Raw genomic sequence first — 16052 nt, 5'->3', positions numbered from 1 at the left:
AATGCATCTAGGAGGGTTTGGGTTTATGCTTTAAAATCCAAGGACGAGGTCTTTGGTGTGTTTAAAATGTTTCATGCTACGATCGAAGAGAGACGGGTAAATCATTAAAGTGATCCGCACTGACAATAGTGGTGAATACATTGGCGACTTTCATGAGTATTGTAAGTTCCTAAGTATACAGCATGAACAGACGGTTCCCAAGACCCCCCAGCATAATGGTGTGGCTAATCGAATGAATCACACTATTGTAGAGAGAATCAGATGCATGTTATCCCATGTAAAGTTGTCCAAGATGTTCTGGGGAGAAGCAATACACACGGCAATGTATTTGATAAACAGGTCTCCATCAGCCCTGTTGAATGGAGAAGTACCTGAGAAGGTGTGGACTAGACAAGATTCATCGTACAGTCATCTCAGAACGGAGAAGTACTTGAAAAGCTGTGGACTGACAAGATCCATTGTACAATCATATCAGGGTATTTGGATACAGGGCATCCATTCACGTATCAAAAGACGAAAGGTCCAAGCTTGATATAAAGATCAGGCAATGTGTGTTCTTGGGGTAACGTGATGAAAAGTTTAGCCACAGATTGTGGGATCTGACCGAGAAGAAGCTCGTCAGGAGCAGAGATGTGGTCTTCTTTGAAGATCAATATATAAAAGACATTTGTAAGCCAGAGAAGACCCAGCCTAGTTCAGGTGAGCTAGAGGACATGGATTCGGTTACTCCTCCTGTGGTGCCTGATGACGTGGGAGTACAGCAAGGTGTAGAGGACGAGGGAGTTCCTACAGAAGATGGACCAAGGAAGCAACCCTCACTTGATCCACCTGTTGAGCCATAGGTGAGGAGGTCATCTAGGGACAGACATCCATCCAAGAAATAATCACGTATGAGTACATTATGCTCACTGATGGGGGAGAGCCAGAAGATTATTCTGAGGCCCTAGCCGATGGACGTAAGGGGGTGTCGTCGAAAATTATACAAAAGGAGATGGAATCCTTACATAAGAACCACACTTATGATATAGTAAAATGGATACTGCGGTATCTAAGAGGCTCATCCAGGTTGAGCATATGCTATGGTGACGAAAAACCTATGTTAAAAAGCTACACAGATGCAAATATGGCAAGTGACATAGACTCTAAGAAGTCTATATTAGGGTTCATGCTCACGTTTGCAGGGGGGGCGGTCTCTTGGCAGAGTAAACTACAAAAGGTCGTAACATTGTCGACGACAGAGGCCGAGTACATTGTCGTCACAAAGGCATGTAAAGAGATGCTTTGGATGAAGAGGTTCCTACAGGAACTTAGCCTAAAGCAGGAGCAGCACGTGGTTTATTGTGATAGTCAAAGTTCTATACACTTGAGCAAGAATCCAAGTCAGCACTCCCAGTCGAAGCACATAGAGATTTGGTATCACTAGATTAGGGATACTTTAGAACAAAAGGTGTTACAGCTTGAGAAGGTCCACATGGACGATAATGGGTCAGACATGATGACCAAGGCATTGCTTAAGGGCAAGTTTGAGGTTTGTAGAAACCTAGCTGGCTTGAAGAAGGCGAATCCCTCTTAAGTCGAAAAGGAGGAGATTTGATGGGGTTTTCCTCCTCAATTCAGAGTAGAGGTAGTGCAGCTGGTTGTAAAACGGATGTCTTTCCCCGCGGTGCTCGACCAGTCGAGTGGGCTCCTCGACCGGTCGAAGGGAGCTGCTCGACCAGTCGAGGCTCGCTCGACTCAAAGTCCAACGTGCGAGATTTTTTAGGCTTCACCAGTCGAGGGTCAGGCTCGACCAATCGAAGAGGTCCTTCGACCAGTCAACGACCCCGCTCGACTAGTCTCGAGTTATGTAGATTCTACGCAGATTTTGTGCAAACTGCGTAAATTTGAGGTGATTTTGCAGAGGTGCGAAAGGGAAGTTGCCTAAACTATAAATAGGGGTCCCTAAGGCTATTCTAAGGCAATGTGAAGGCTTTATAAAGTTATTCCATTGAGGCGTTTTCACGGCCAAGGGGTGAGAGAGAGAGAGGAAGCTTGTAAACGGGAGGATTCTGCTCATAGAGGTGATCTACTGCGCAGTCGACATCTCAACGCTTCTACGTCCTCGTGATCAGTGAGATTTCTCTGTTTTTCATAATTCTCTTATTGTTCATCCACTCCTACGTGACTGAAAAAGGTTTTATCTAACCGGTGTGTGCTTGTGATCGGTTGTAATGTTCTACTTCTTAGTGAATTGTTGCTCTAGACTAAGTCCCATGGTTTTTACCTCTTTGGGAATTTTTCACGTAAAATCTCTTATGTCGTATGGTTTGTGCTTTGATTTATTTCATTGCTTTATTATATCTCATAATTCTAGTGTTTTGGGAGGCGAGATCCTAAGGTTTTTGTGTAACGCTCCCAACGGGCCCCACATATTTAGTGGATATGATAAAATAGATGCCTAACGTGGGCGCCACATATTTAGTGGATTTTGAATTCCATTGGAAATCTCGTCGTATCTTTGGTGGGGACTAGATGATATGATACATAGATTAATCCAGCCCTTACCAACAATTCAAAACGTAGGATATGGGATTTACATTTCATTAAAATATATTTTTATACCACCTAATCTCACATTCCAAACAGGTTTAGGATTGTTCGCGGCGAGGTGTAAAGTATGATTTTTTAAAATAACCCGCATATGCTTTGCCTTGTAGATTGATGACCATGATCGATATGTTACCCTGCCACATATATTGTGAAGAGATAATAAAAGTTGAGTAAAAATGGAGTGATCCACATGTAATAAGAGAATTATGGGACAGCCATGTGAATAGGTAGGATTGTCTATTAACTTTAAATTCCATGATATTACCCATATACCTTGTGTCTCATAAGATTAATGGCCCCATCACTCCACTGAGAATTGTGTGCATTACTCGCTGCTTTGTGCCATGGATTTTTTCCAACAAGGGTTTTTCCACGTAAAATTCGAATTGTTCTTGTTTAGGCTTGATTGTGCAATTGCAAGTACTTTGCTTGATTCATCTCTGAGTGTTTCCGCAGTTCCCCAACAAGTAATATCAAAGATAATGTTGGGAAGCAGATTGAATTTAAAAGTAACGTATCAATGGCATCTAATTCGAAGTTTTATGTAGAAAAATATTCCGCTAAAAATAATTTTGAATTATGAAAAGTTAAGATGAACAGTATCCTAGTTCAGCAAGGATTAGACGAAACTTTCATTGAAAAGCGACCGGAATATATAACAGAAAAAAATGGAAAAAGATGGATAAGAAAATTAAAACATATTTTCAATTGTACTTAACGGATGAAATCCTCTATAATGTCATGAGAGAGAAAACTGTAGCAAGTACATGGGAGGAATTAGAGAATATATATATGCAAAGAAATCTCTTAAGAATAGTTTGCACTTGAAGCTACAGTTGTTCAATCTGAAGATGACAAAGGAGGCTAGTTAACATTGAGGCCCACATTAGTAACTTCAATGGTTAATTCACAAATTATTGAATATGGAGGAAATGATGAAAGATCAAGATTAAGCATATATACTGTTAAACTCTCTTCCAGCATCTTCTAAGTTGTTAAAGGACTTTTTGTACACTGGTAGAACGACCATTAGTGTTGAGACCGTTATCACGGCCCTTCAATCAAAGGCGATGAGAAAGAAAAACGGTGACGTGGGTGCATCTACAATGCACTGGTTACGAGGGAGAGAAATTCTAAGTGAGACAGTGGATCTTTCTGATCGAGGTCCAAATCCAAGGGCAAGTTAAAGTGATGAATCGTGTCATGTCAAGGACATGAAGAATGATTATTAGAATCCGAAGAATTCAGATAGTTTTTCCAAGGAACCCAACACTGCGGAATCTAGTGAGGAGACAAATGGTAGTGATGTGTTGACTGCATCAAAATCTAGGTACTTCGACGAAGAATGAATTTTAGATATTGGAGCTTTGTACTACATGAACCGTCATCGAAGTTAGTTCACCAATTACAATGAGTGAAATGGCAGCCAGGTGTTTATGGGCAATGATAATGCCTAAAAAGTGATAGACATTGAATCAGTGCGCATCAAGCATATGATGGCATAGACACGTTCCTGATTTGAGGAAAAGTCTAATATCTCTAAGAGCACTCGAGGCACTATGGTGCAAATTCAACAGGTTTAATCATGTCCTTAAAGTTTCAAATGGGGCACTCATAGTCATGAAGGCACAAAGGAATGAAAACATTTACAGGTTGGTCGAGAGTACTTCATCGAGTGGAGCTACAGCATCTGTAGCGGATTCCACGTCTGCACGTGTGTAGCATGCACGTTTTGGGTCACATGAGCAAGCGAGGCATGAAGGTACTTTCTGACCGATGTTTAATTTCAGTTTTTAAAAGTATTGATTTTAGTATATGCAAGCATTGTATATATGGTAAATAGTCGATATTTTAAATATAAGAAACATGTTTGTAAGGGGGTTCTAGATTATGTGCATTGTAATGTATAAGGGTCATTGTCCATGGTTTTTGGTGGAGGGTTATCATGATTTGTCACGTTCATTAACGACTATTTTATAAAAGTTTGGGTTTGTTTCATGAAAAATAAATCTGATATTTTCATTAACTCCTAGTAGTTGAAGGCGAAGGTGGAAAAATAGCTAGGGAGAAAAAAGGTGAAAGTGTTGAGGACGAACAATGGTGAGGAATTCAATCTGTATTATAAAAAAAGAATGGATCATGAGGCACAACACAATGTGTCACACACTAAAGCAAAATGGTGTGGCTGAGCGAATGAATCGAACTCTCTTGCAGAGGGTCCAATGCACGATCAGTAATGTTGGGTTGGACAAGGAATTGTGGACTAAGACCATTAACACGATTTGTTACTTAATGAATCGATCCCCTTTTACGGCCATTGAATGTAAAATTTCAGAGGAAGTAGGTAGACTAATCGGGACTACATGTATTTGGTTGCGATATTTACTCTCATGTGTCATCAATTGAGAGAGATAAGCTAGACCGAAGGGCTAAAAAGTATGTCTTTATTGACTATAGTAATGTTGTGAAGAGGTATAGGTTATACAACTGGACCACACGAAAAATTATCATTAGTCGTGACGTTAAATTCAACGAAGGATCCTTGTTCAATAAGAATGAGCACAAGGAAACCGAAAGGTTAGTTGTGAATGTTCAGTTAGACAGAAATGAGACACGGGCTGATAATGAGACATAGACATAGGTACAGGAGTAGGTGGAGCAGGCACCTGTGAAAATGAATCCGCAACGGGATTGCAGGTTATTGGCGAGACACATAGATGACTCAAATGTCGCATTTACCTTCATTACGGATGAGGGGAATCCGTATACTTTTCAGGAGGCTCTTGATAAGCCAGATGTGAAAAGTGAAAAACACTGATAAATGATGAGATGGACTTCTTGTACAAGAATAAGACATGGGAGATGGTGGACATTCCCGACTACTAAAAAGCAATCGAATGTAAATGAATCTTCAAGAAGAAACAGGATAGGTACAAGGCAAGGTTAGTAGTGAAGGCATACGCCAAGAGAGAAGTTGTGGACTTCACTGAGATATTCTCGCCGGTAGTAAAGTAAGTATCTATCGGGTTCATATTAGTGTTGGTTGCGCAATACTATCTCGAGCTAGAATAGATGGATGTGAAGACTGTCTTCCTACACGGGAAATTGGAATAGCATATCTACATGAAGCAACTAGAATGTTTTGAAATACAAGGGGCACAGAACTTGGTTTACAAGTTGAAGAGATCATTGTATGGCCTGAAACAGTCACCTAGGCACTGATACAAGAAATTTAATTCTTTCATGGTGAGTCAGAAGTTTACCAAAAATGAGTATAATCATTGAGTTTATTATAAGACACTAAGTGATGAAAAGTTCATTATCTTGCTATTGTATGTTGATGATATGCTTATCTTTAGTCATAGAATGTTTGAGATCGATATACTTAAGACTCAGTTATTAGGGACATTTGAGATAAAATATTTGGGGGCAACAAAAAGGGTTCTCGACATTGACATACACAGAGACAGAAATAGGAGCAGGTTATGGTTATCTCAAGTGGAATACCTTGAAAAGGTATTGATGAAGTATGGAATGGACAATGCAAAACCGATCAATATTCCCTATGCTGCTCATTTTAAGTTATCTTTGAATAGTATTTTAAAACAGATGAAGAAAAGAAGGTTATGTCTCGTGTGCCTTATTCGAGTATAATTGACAGCTTGATGTATGTCATGGTCTGTACATCAGACATTTCACATGCGGTGCGTGTTGTTGTTAGATACATGTCTAACCCCGGCAAGCAAAACCGAGAAGCAATAAAATGGCTACTTCGAAATATTCGAGGTACGTAAGACTACTTATCATTTGAAAAATCAGGGGACAAGTTAGTAGGCTATGTGAATTCTGATTACGCAGGCAATGTGAATAATAGAATGTCGATTTCGGTTACTCGTTTATGCTAGTGGGTGGAGCGATCAATTGGATGTCGAAGCTTCAGTATGTAGTGGCTCTTTCCACAATTGAAGCTGAGTATATGGCAATTACAGATGCGTTCAAGAAAGGTGTTTGGCTGAGATGAATGATAAATCAATTGAGGCTTTAGTAGAAGGTCGTGTCAGTCAATTGTGACAGTGAAAGCATGATCAATTTGGCTAAGAATTTTATTTATTACTCACGTACTAAATATATTGATGTGCGTCACCATTTTATCCGACAGGTGCTTGAGGAAAGAGGCATGACTCTAGAGAAGATTCACGCAATCGTGAATCCAACTAACATGCTTACGAAAGTGGTTCCCACATAGAAATTAAATTTCTGTGCAACTTCTCTAGGCTTAGTGAAGGCAATAATGGAAAACAGAGTGTACACGAGAAATGATGGTGGAGTTATGATGGAAAGCGAAATTAGAGATAATGATTGATAAGAGTTATGATAAATGAATATTGAAGACATAGTGGAGATTGTTGTTGATGTCTTAAATCAGTTAATAATAGGGTCTGTCGATGCCATCGACAGATGCTTGATCCCATCGGAAAATTTCAAAAAATCCATATTAGTTGTTGGAATGTTTTGGTATTGTTACTCGATGTCATTGAAAGTGTTCGATGCTATCAAGCTAGTGCGGGATTTGTTTCCTATTCCGGTTGTAATAGCTTATATATCAGGTGTAATCAGGATTTTGGATGTGAAGATGTGTATTAGGGCTATATAATTCGATCATAAGGGTTCAAGGGCATAACTAGAGCTTGTGAAGTAAATTCGAGGTTTGTTTTAATTAGTAAGACTCTATCTTTTGTAATTTCTGCTTTATAGTGCATTACTCGTCGCTTTACATTGTGGGTTTTTCCCGCAAAGGTTTTTTCATGTAAAATTCGGATTATTTTTATTTGGACTTGGTTGTGCGAGTGCTCAATGAATGATATGGATAGGCATATAAACATCCTGGTGGAACCAGGGAGGTTTTAATGGTAGGCATTTCACTGCTCGCTATTTCCCGTAGTCCAGCCTACTGAAGTTTTGGACATGCCTATTCTTTATCTCATCTTAAAACGATATGGAAAAATGGTCGGGCGGGGTGAATTTTACCCAAGCATCACAAGGGGCCCACTGTCGAGAGCGGAAGGCTTTTTACAGGAAATCAACGTCCAATCGGATTGCCTAAAACTGCACGGCAACTGGGTGGTTACCGTGTTGATGTGATAAAGTTTTGTGATCCCACCATGATGTATTAGATCCACACCGTTCACACTTTTTTTTCATATTATTTTAGGTCATAAGCCCAAAAATGTGGCAGACCAAAAGCTTAAGTGGACCACACCACTAAAACCAGTGGAGATTGAATGCCTACAATTGAAAACTTCTCAAGGGCCACAGAAGTTTTGGATCAAGCTGGTATTTGCGTTTTCCCTTCGTCCAGGTCTGGGTGAACTTATGAACAAGTTGGATGACAAACAAACAAAAAAAAAAAAAAACATCATAGCGGCCCTAGAAAAGGTTTCAATGGTGGGCATCATTGTCCCTACAACCTTCTGTGGTGTGGTCAACTTGAGCTTTGGGTCTACCTCAGTTTGTGGCTCTAGCCATATATTGATGTGGCAAAATGGATGGACAGGATGGATATAACACATACAGCATGATGAACTTTGCCACATCAACACAGTAACTAGGCAGTCGCGGTGAAAAGCTTAGAATGTAAGTTTTTTTCCCCGAGTACATTTGTCATTTAGAAAAATATTTTAACTCAAAATCATTTACCATATTCGTTAGGTCAGAGGAGGAAAGTTAAAAGTAAATCCATTTTTCAGTGAAAATCCAAATTAAAATTTAATTTTTTGTGTCTGAATGAGGGAAAATAGCCGAAAATTGCCAATTTCAGTGATAAGTGGTAAAAACAAGTTTTACCAAACAGGCCCAAAATCAAACTAGCAGTTTTTTCTCCGAATTTGCAAATATGAGGTATTTTAGTTTAAATATTTTGAAAGGGAGCATTTTTATTTTTTCGGAAAATAGCCCAAAAGTCAGTCGGTAATACCAAAAAAAAAAAAAAAAACTTATTTTAAGAGACTTGCTAATCCACGTGTATAAGATAGCCCATCTATATACCAAAACAATGTGTCAAAGTAGCACACAAGCAACATTCAAGCCATCCATGGGATGAAGATTTATGATCTTGTACATATATGCCATAATAAGTAGAATCTTAAGGGGGGGGTGAGAGAGAGAGAGAGCTTGGGTGGCTAGGATCATCTGATTGAGCCCAATATTGTTGCATGACCCATAACCCATCCCATGTGGGGTCCCTCCAGATGGGGGGCCTAGATTATCAAAACATGGACCCACCTACAACCATACCAGATCAAACAATATCTCAACAGTTTCTCTCAATCGATCACAACACTGGCACGCAAGTATACTGAAAATGGTTAGTACAAGCTGCTGTAATGGTCTAAAAGAAAGATCTTTTACAGCCGAAAGTGGGGCTTGTTTGGATTCAAAAGAAACTTCATGGAATTTTACAACCTCCTCCACTGACTAAAGACTGCGTGGGATACATATATACATACATTTTCCTCTTACACATAGTACAAGTTCAATACCTTGCATGATATGAACGATAATCGGGGGTGTCCAACCGACCCAAACGCCTCTTCTTCATGTACTTCCACGCGACTTGAATGCGAATCGCTGCCATTTCTCTCCAATATGGAGACTCGTACCTGTCATTAACAATAGTATCAGATCCTTTACCTTGAAATGAAATCCATCCAGATGGCTTTTGATGCGTGCTCTATACAAATGGTGCACCCAAGTGTTGGACCATCCATGGCATGTCTTCGTGGTACCAATTGATGATAGTACCAATTGATGATACAAACACAACATTTTTTCTATGCTTACTAATTATATTCACGAATTGTGATGTACGTTGAGTTATTGTTACATGGGTTAGGGGCCGTTTGGTTTGCTGTAAATTCAAGTAAGCCATGGTAAAAGCACACTAATGAAATTTGCCTACTGTCTGAAATATATGCGGAAATTTACCTCATTTTTCAAGCAAAACTCAAAACTCATAAAAGCCAAAATTCTATGGTCCCCACTATGATGTATGTGTTTTATCTACACCATCCATTCATTTTCTCAAATCATTTTAGGGTATAAACCAAAAAATGAGGTAGATCCAAAGTTGAAGTGGACCATTCCAAGGAAAAAAGTGTTTTCAACAATGAGAGCCGTTATTCCCTCTTCTTTGGTGTGGTCCACTTGAGCATTGGATTTGCCCCATTTTCGGGCTGATGTCCTAAAATGATCTGGAAAAATGAATCAATGGTGTGGATAAAACACATACATCATGTTGGGGCGCATAGAGTTTCATGACATAGATGAGGTACGGACATCGCTCAAACTGGGTGAACCTTTGAGACACCGTGACTGTCAAATCTCACTAGCAATAAATACAAAAATAAATAATTATAAATTATTTACAAGAAATTACTGGTAATTATGTTGAATCAAACAAGCCCTTAGTAGCACATTGGTTGTTTGTAGGAAGTTGCTAGTTCATATGCCCAGCAAATCATGAGAATTCCTGTTTCAAATCTAGATTGGCGGAACAGGATCATAAAGCTGACTCCAAATAGTTGGGACAAGGCTATAATGATGATGATCACTATGATATTTGATATTTACACCTACATTTCCGGAACACTAAACATTTTCTTTGCATTTTATGTTCTATAGACAGATACAGGGTCATTTGGCAGCATGGATTTGGGCAATTTAGGAAGTGGAATCCAGGATTTTCAATCCAAATCATGTTTGACACCACCCAAAATCCTGGATTTTGAATCCAACTTGGACTGAAAATCCTCTAAAGGACCCCTTCTAAAATCCAAGAGAAATGGTGGAGTGCAAAATCCTGGATTTCTATCATCTCCAACTGCCATAACTACTTTCTCCTCCTCTCTTTTAAGGGCCCCTTAAGTCAACAATCTAGGCTGCCAAACATAGTTTCTGGATTCCACAGGACAGAAAATCCAGGCTGCCAAAACACAACTGAAAGAATGTAAAATCCAGGTTTGAAAATCCAGAATCCAAAACCATGGTGCAAAATGACCAAGAAAATAATAAATCCAAGTCACAGTAGACTATGGTTAGGGTATGGAGGAATTAGTCTGCAAGGTGCAATTTTAAACATAGAACCAACACAAGATGAGGTTCAGTATGGACCTTATGGCTCCTTGAACACGTGGGTTCCGCAAGGAGCGTGCAAAAAAGGACGTGACTTCTTCTAGATCAGCAGCTCGGAGTGCAAAGGCTTCCACATTAGTTAAACATCGGACTGTCCTGCTAGAAAGCAATCGGTGACCCATGGAACCCGACAATCTGATTTTCCTTCCATCTGAAAAAAGAAACCATTTCAATATAATTTTGTCCACAAAAACAGCATATAAATCAAATGTTTATCTTTCAGCACGGGAACAAAGAACAGACGTAAACTAATTAAGAAATATTTTATTTTTATTTTTTTTTAAATGCAGAAGCAGTATTTTCTTGGTTCCTTCTCATTGCAAATGACTCTACAAATTTCTTCATGCCATCTGAGAAATCGGTTTACATGTTAACCACACATTAACCAACTAATAATCAGTCAGCAGAAACTGAGAACTTTCTCAGCCATTTCTTACTTTTGCAACCTGACCAATGAGTTAATGACACTTGGCAGTGTTAACAAGCTTTCACCAACCAGAATGAATTGGAAACTGATTCCAGCAAATCAAATACTAATATAGACTACTACATTATTTCATCAGGTGCATAGCAGATTCTAAACCGTGAAGACTGAAGATCAAACTAAACTACAAATAACAGGTACTTGGCCACATTCGTAGCTTGAAAAATGTGAAGGCTACTCGCAAGAGTAGAATTCCAAATCCAACTCACCCCACATGTGCCAATGTGAAGCAAATGTAAAACTCGCCCCACATGTGCCAATGTGAAACAAATGTAAAAGGCCCATGCCGTTCAATGGTGGGACCCAACATACATGTCCAAAGCCTGAAAATCAGACCAGTCTAGTCATCAGGAGGGTTGCGTACAAAAACAATGGACAGTCAAAAAAGAAATGGCCTTTGGTCCACAATTGATGAATCAACAAATGTGTGGCCCACCATATGGCCATATTGGCCTGGTTTTCAGGCCATGACACATACATGGTGGGGCCCACCTGATGTACAGTCTTGTTCTCAGGCATATAATGGAAAGGAAAACACTTTCGTATCTTACCTAGCTATGAATTTACTTTCTCTAACATAGGGTAAATAACTTGTATGAAATCAATGCTGTCCATCAGGTACACCACACCTTGTTCAACCTTGATCCCAAAAATCAGGCTGATTCAACACTCACATGGGCCACCTTAAAATTATACCTAAAACCTCTAAATGCACATGGTATGGCCCACCTGAGTTCTGGAACACTGATTTTTGGGTAATTCATTCATCCTGATGAGACACATCAGATGAATGAACTGGATGGCATACAAACACCACGGTGGGCCCTACACAACCAACGGTGAGTTTTAGATGATCATTACTTTTGGGTTCAATGGTTAACATGAGGCAGTGTACCTGATGGATGCGGTGGATCGCATGAAAATTCCCCCAATGGCTCTCGGTTTGCGAGGGCAACCCTAGGTAACCAGCTGTAAGTTACCCTAGTGCGGTTACATTGGAATGTGTGGGAGAAGTATGATTCGATATCCTACTCTTGAAAGCAGGGCCATCCTAGCTCAAGTCAACTTCAACTCATCCTCTAATTACACAAGTGAAAAGGTCTCGAGATTGGACTTGTACCTCTATTCCCTGCAGAATGCTCGAGGCACCATGTAAGAAGCTCCTCGCCACAAACATCTCCCTCTGACAAGGGGGCTACATTGCCATCTCCCCCAATGCTCTCCATCTTTCCCCTCACAATGAAAACAATCATCTCAATTGGGCCTCCCGTGTATAGGATTTTGCTTCCCCCTATGTAGAGCTTTTGTCTCAGTCTTGCACAGATAGCATCTACGATGGGATCATCCATTAATGTGAAAATACGCACCTGCAACTCATAGGGATTAGGGAATCCATAACCCATCAGTAGTTTAATAGTGTAAAAAAAATTTGCATTAAGGATCTTTTTCACAAGGAAACATGATCTAAAGAACTCACTTTCTTCACGAATTTAAATAGATAGCGACGTATCTCTCTCTGTAAGTCCTCTGGTAAGTTCTCCAATAGCAATTCTTCATTTACACCTCGAGTTGCAGCCCAACTGAACCTTTCTGATTGCCGTACTTGCCTACATGGCTCAAAGGAATAAAATATCTTAGACCTAAGGAACTCCTAGATAGCAGCATAAACCTTTTAAGCAGTAACAGATCCTACATCGGCACCTTTGTCCAGTTGAGATTCAACTCGAATTCGAACTAGATTACAAAACACTTTGAATTGTAACATACAGAGGGTACCATCATTATAAAATAAAACCAGATGGAAAATATAGTCATCGCAAATAAACTGATAAGCCAACACCATCACAACAAAATAAGACCAGCTCCGTCTTCTCCAATATAAATAAATTCTCTCCATTCAATATCAACTAACAGGCACTTTGTGGGGTCTTTGTTTTGTCAGTTCTAGTGGTATTAATGTACTCTGAATCAATGTTTTAAATATTGACAATATCGGCCAATATATCCCACGATATATCTTGCATCCCACTTCTGCGATACAAAACACACAGGTAGTTCCGATATATCCCACATGTTCGATCTAATAAGCATTTTCAATTTTCGAAGTATTCAGGAGTATTTGATGAAATGATCATCACAAACACTCTAATTTTGAAATTTGAGTGTAGGTGGTCCGATTTGAGGAAAATTCGAATTTTTCAAAATTTCTCCCAAATTGCTTGCAATGTTGCACTCCAAACATGAAATCAAGAATGTATGAGGGATGATCTACTGATTTGTTAAATCCTTGTCAATTTTCAGAAATAAAAATCATTTTTAATTAAATAATAATAAAACTTTATTAAAATATTAATTTTTTTTTCAAAATTTCCCTTCAACCAGCTGTCAATTGAGACTAATTTCGAAGTATTTAGGAATGTTTGATGAAATGATCATCACATATGCACTAAATAGTATGCATTCAATTTCAATATAATTGCATTAGTTCAGTCAAATAGCGTATAGCTTAGGACCTTATACAAAGGAAACTTATTATGTGCACTTCTTTTTTGAGATGTTATGATTTAAAAGTATATATTAAAGTCTTTTTTAATAATCCCTGAAGTTTCATTGAAAAATTCAACCATTTTCCATATGTTTCCCTGAAAGTGCAATAAATTACCCGATATGATAAATAACACGATGCTGATATTTCAAACATTGCTCTGAATATAGTCTTGTAATTTCTAGTCAATAGATGGGTAGATTGCAGTAGGGAGGTTAGTAATGTGGTCTGACTAAGGTACAGTTTTTGTAAATACTCAATCTTAAGAATGAATCGAGACGTTGTGACTCCAACAAATCAGCTCAATCTCAAAGGTCACCAATAAGAGTCACCTATATAACTGGAAGCTAGTATCAGACCTTTATGACTCAGATGAATTCTTTAAAGCGCCTTTAGACTTAAGATGATACATACATAATGGCTGACTCAAACACCCAACTAGGGTGTTAAAGCAAGGGAGAAACCCAAACCTCATAAAGCCTTCCATATATCCTCTTTTTGTCCCTCATCATGTGTTAAGAGAAGGTTTTCCTATGCCATTTCAGGATCCCTTTTGAAGATCTTGAACAAGATGATAGCTCTAAGCCAAAATTGACAAACAGATGCCTGAGGAGCCAATTTGAAGATTTCAAGGCCTGAGGGCTTCGGGGTATGATTTTTGCAACCATAGAAAATCTAGAAATGGTTGAAGGATGAATTGTTCATGTTTCATGTCCAATATAAGCTGATGGTACTTTTATTGAAAGTAAGGCTTGCTGCACTATCTCTCTTGTAATAAGGATCCCTGCGTGCTCTATCCCTTTTCTAGAAAAATGCAGGACTCTGTAATGAATCATGATGATTAGAAAAGCCCCTTGATCCTCATGCAAAGCAACTAAAGAAACAAGAGATTTGTATAATTGACCAAGAGAAAATAAAATAAATGGAAAGTGCAGCTAAGATAATAAAGTATGAGATACTAAAGAATTACACCTCTGACAAAGATATTCAGGAAAGACTAGTTAAGGGTGTGTTTGGTTGCACCAAATTTCATGGAATATCATGAAATTTTGCAACAAATTTGACTGATTAATCATGAAATATCATGCAAATTTGCTGTGAGTGCGTGGGCGTGTGGTGTGAGTGCGTGAAAAAATCATGAAATATCATGCAAATTTCATGATATTTGGTGCAACCAAATGCACCCTAAACAATGAGAAAAAATAATTGCATGAAAGTTTTAAAAACAAATTAGATATCTAGATGATAACAATAAGATACCTCCTTAATCCTTCTGGCAATCTCCTATGGCTCATCCACTGTTCAACATCACGACGTCTTAGTTGCATTTCTAGCCTCCTTCAGAAATAAAAGACCGTGAATCAAAAGAGAATACTTGACAAAAGAAGAACAAGAAAACAGAAACAAAAACTCTGCACTCTTCAATCTAAAACATAGCATTTCCGAGACTGTTAAATAAGAACGAATGATGTCTAAAACATAGCATTTCCGAGACTGCAGAACATGTCCATGTTTCTTATTTCGGGGGGGGTGAACCAAAAGAAACATCGAACTCAGAGCCTATCAGTAAAAGGGATGGAATCAATTACAATCACGATAGAGGAACTGAATCTCCAAGGCGAGCAATTGCCTGGACAGACCTTGGTTTATAACCTCTCATTAATTGGACATTAGGTTTTCAAATTGTAGTAGAAAAGTTGGTCAGGTCAGACTCGAAACTTGACCTAGTTGACTAAACTAGATTGGATGTCAAGTCAACTAGACGTGAAACTCATTTTCATCACGCCTTTTTTCCAGTCACATCAACTTGAGTATAAAAAACTCAACCAAGTCAAGCCAAGTCGAGTTTTTCTAAGGGGTCTAGTTTTTCTATTAAATTTCATATTTTTTAACGATTATGCATCTGTAATATTTTAATAAAATTTAATAATTATAGAGGAACTGAATCTCTGATGTGAGAGATTGCCTGCACACACCTTGGTTTATAACCTCTCATTAATTGGAAATTAGGTTTTCAAATTGTAATAGAAAAGCTGGTAAAGTCAGACTTGAAACTTGACCTAGTTGACTCAAGTAGATTGGATGATGAGTCGACACGAAACTCGTTTTCATCATGCATTTTTTCCGGTCTCATCAACTTGAGTAAAAAACTAGACCAGAGTCAAGCCAAGTTGAATTTTTCTAGGGGTTCTAGTTTTTTCTATGAAATTTCATATTTTTAATGATTATGGTTTTGTAATATTT

General features: G+C 38.6%; 1 protein-coding gene across 1 annotated transcript in view; it reads right to left on the bottom strand.

The window, feature by feature from the left end:
- Positions 1-8885: 8885 nt before the first annotated feature.
- Positions 8886-16052, bottom strand: part of LOC131228042 (probable cyclic nucleotide-gated ion channel 20, chloroplastic) — a 54396-nt gene continuing 47229 nt past the window's right edge. The window contains exons 9-13 of the mRNA XM_058223878.1: positions 15069-15146; positions 12741-12870; positions 12384-12630; positions 10759-10930; positions 8886-9248 (exon numbers count right to left, since the gene is read on the bottom strand). Of these exons, the coding sequence (XP_058079861.1) occupies positions 9122-9248; positions 10759-10930; positions 12384-12630; positions 12741-12870; positions 15069-15146 (754 nt within the window). The 3' untranslated portion in view covers positions 8886-9121. The remainder of the gene's footprint in view (positions 9249-10758; positions 10931-12383; positions 12631-12740; positions 12871-15068; positions 15147-16052) is intronic.

Source organism: Magnolia sinica, chromosome 15 (assembly GCF_029962835.1).
Source record: "Magnolia sinica isolate HGM2019 chromosome 15, MsV1, whole genome shotgun sequence".
NCBI classification, from domain to species: domain Eukaryota; kingdom Viridiplantae; phylum Streptophyta; class Magnoliopsida; order Magnoliales; family Magnoliaceae; genus Magnolia; species Magnolia sinica.
The sequence above is the reverse complement of the archived record's forward strand: the minus strand, read 5'-3'. Positions and strand labels throughout refer to the sequence as shown.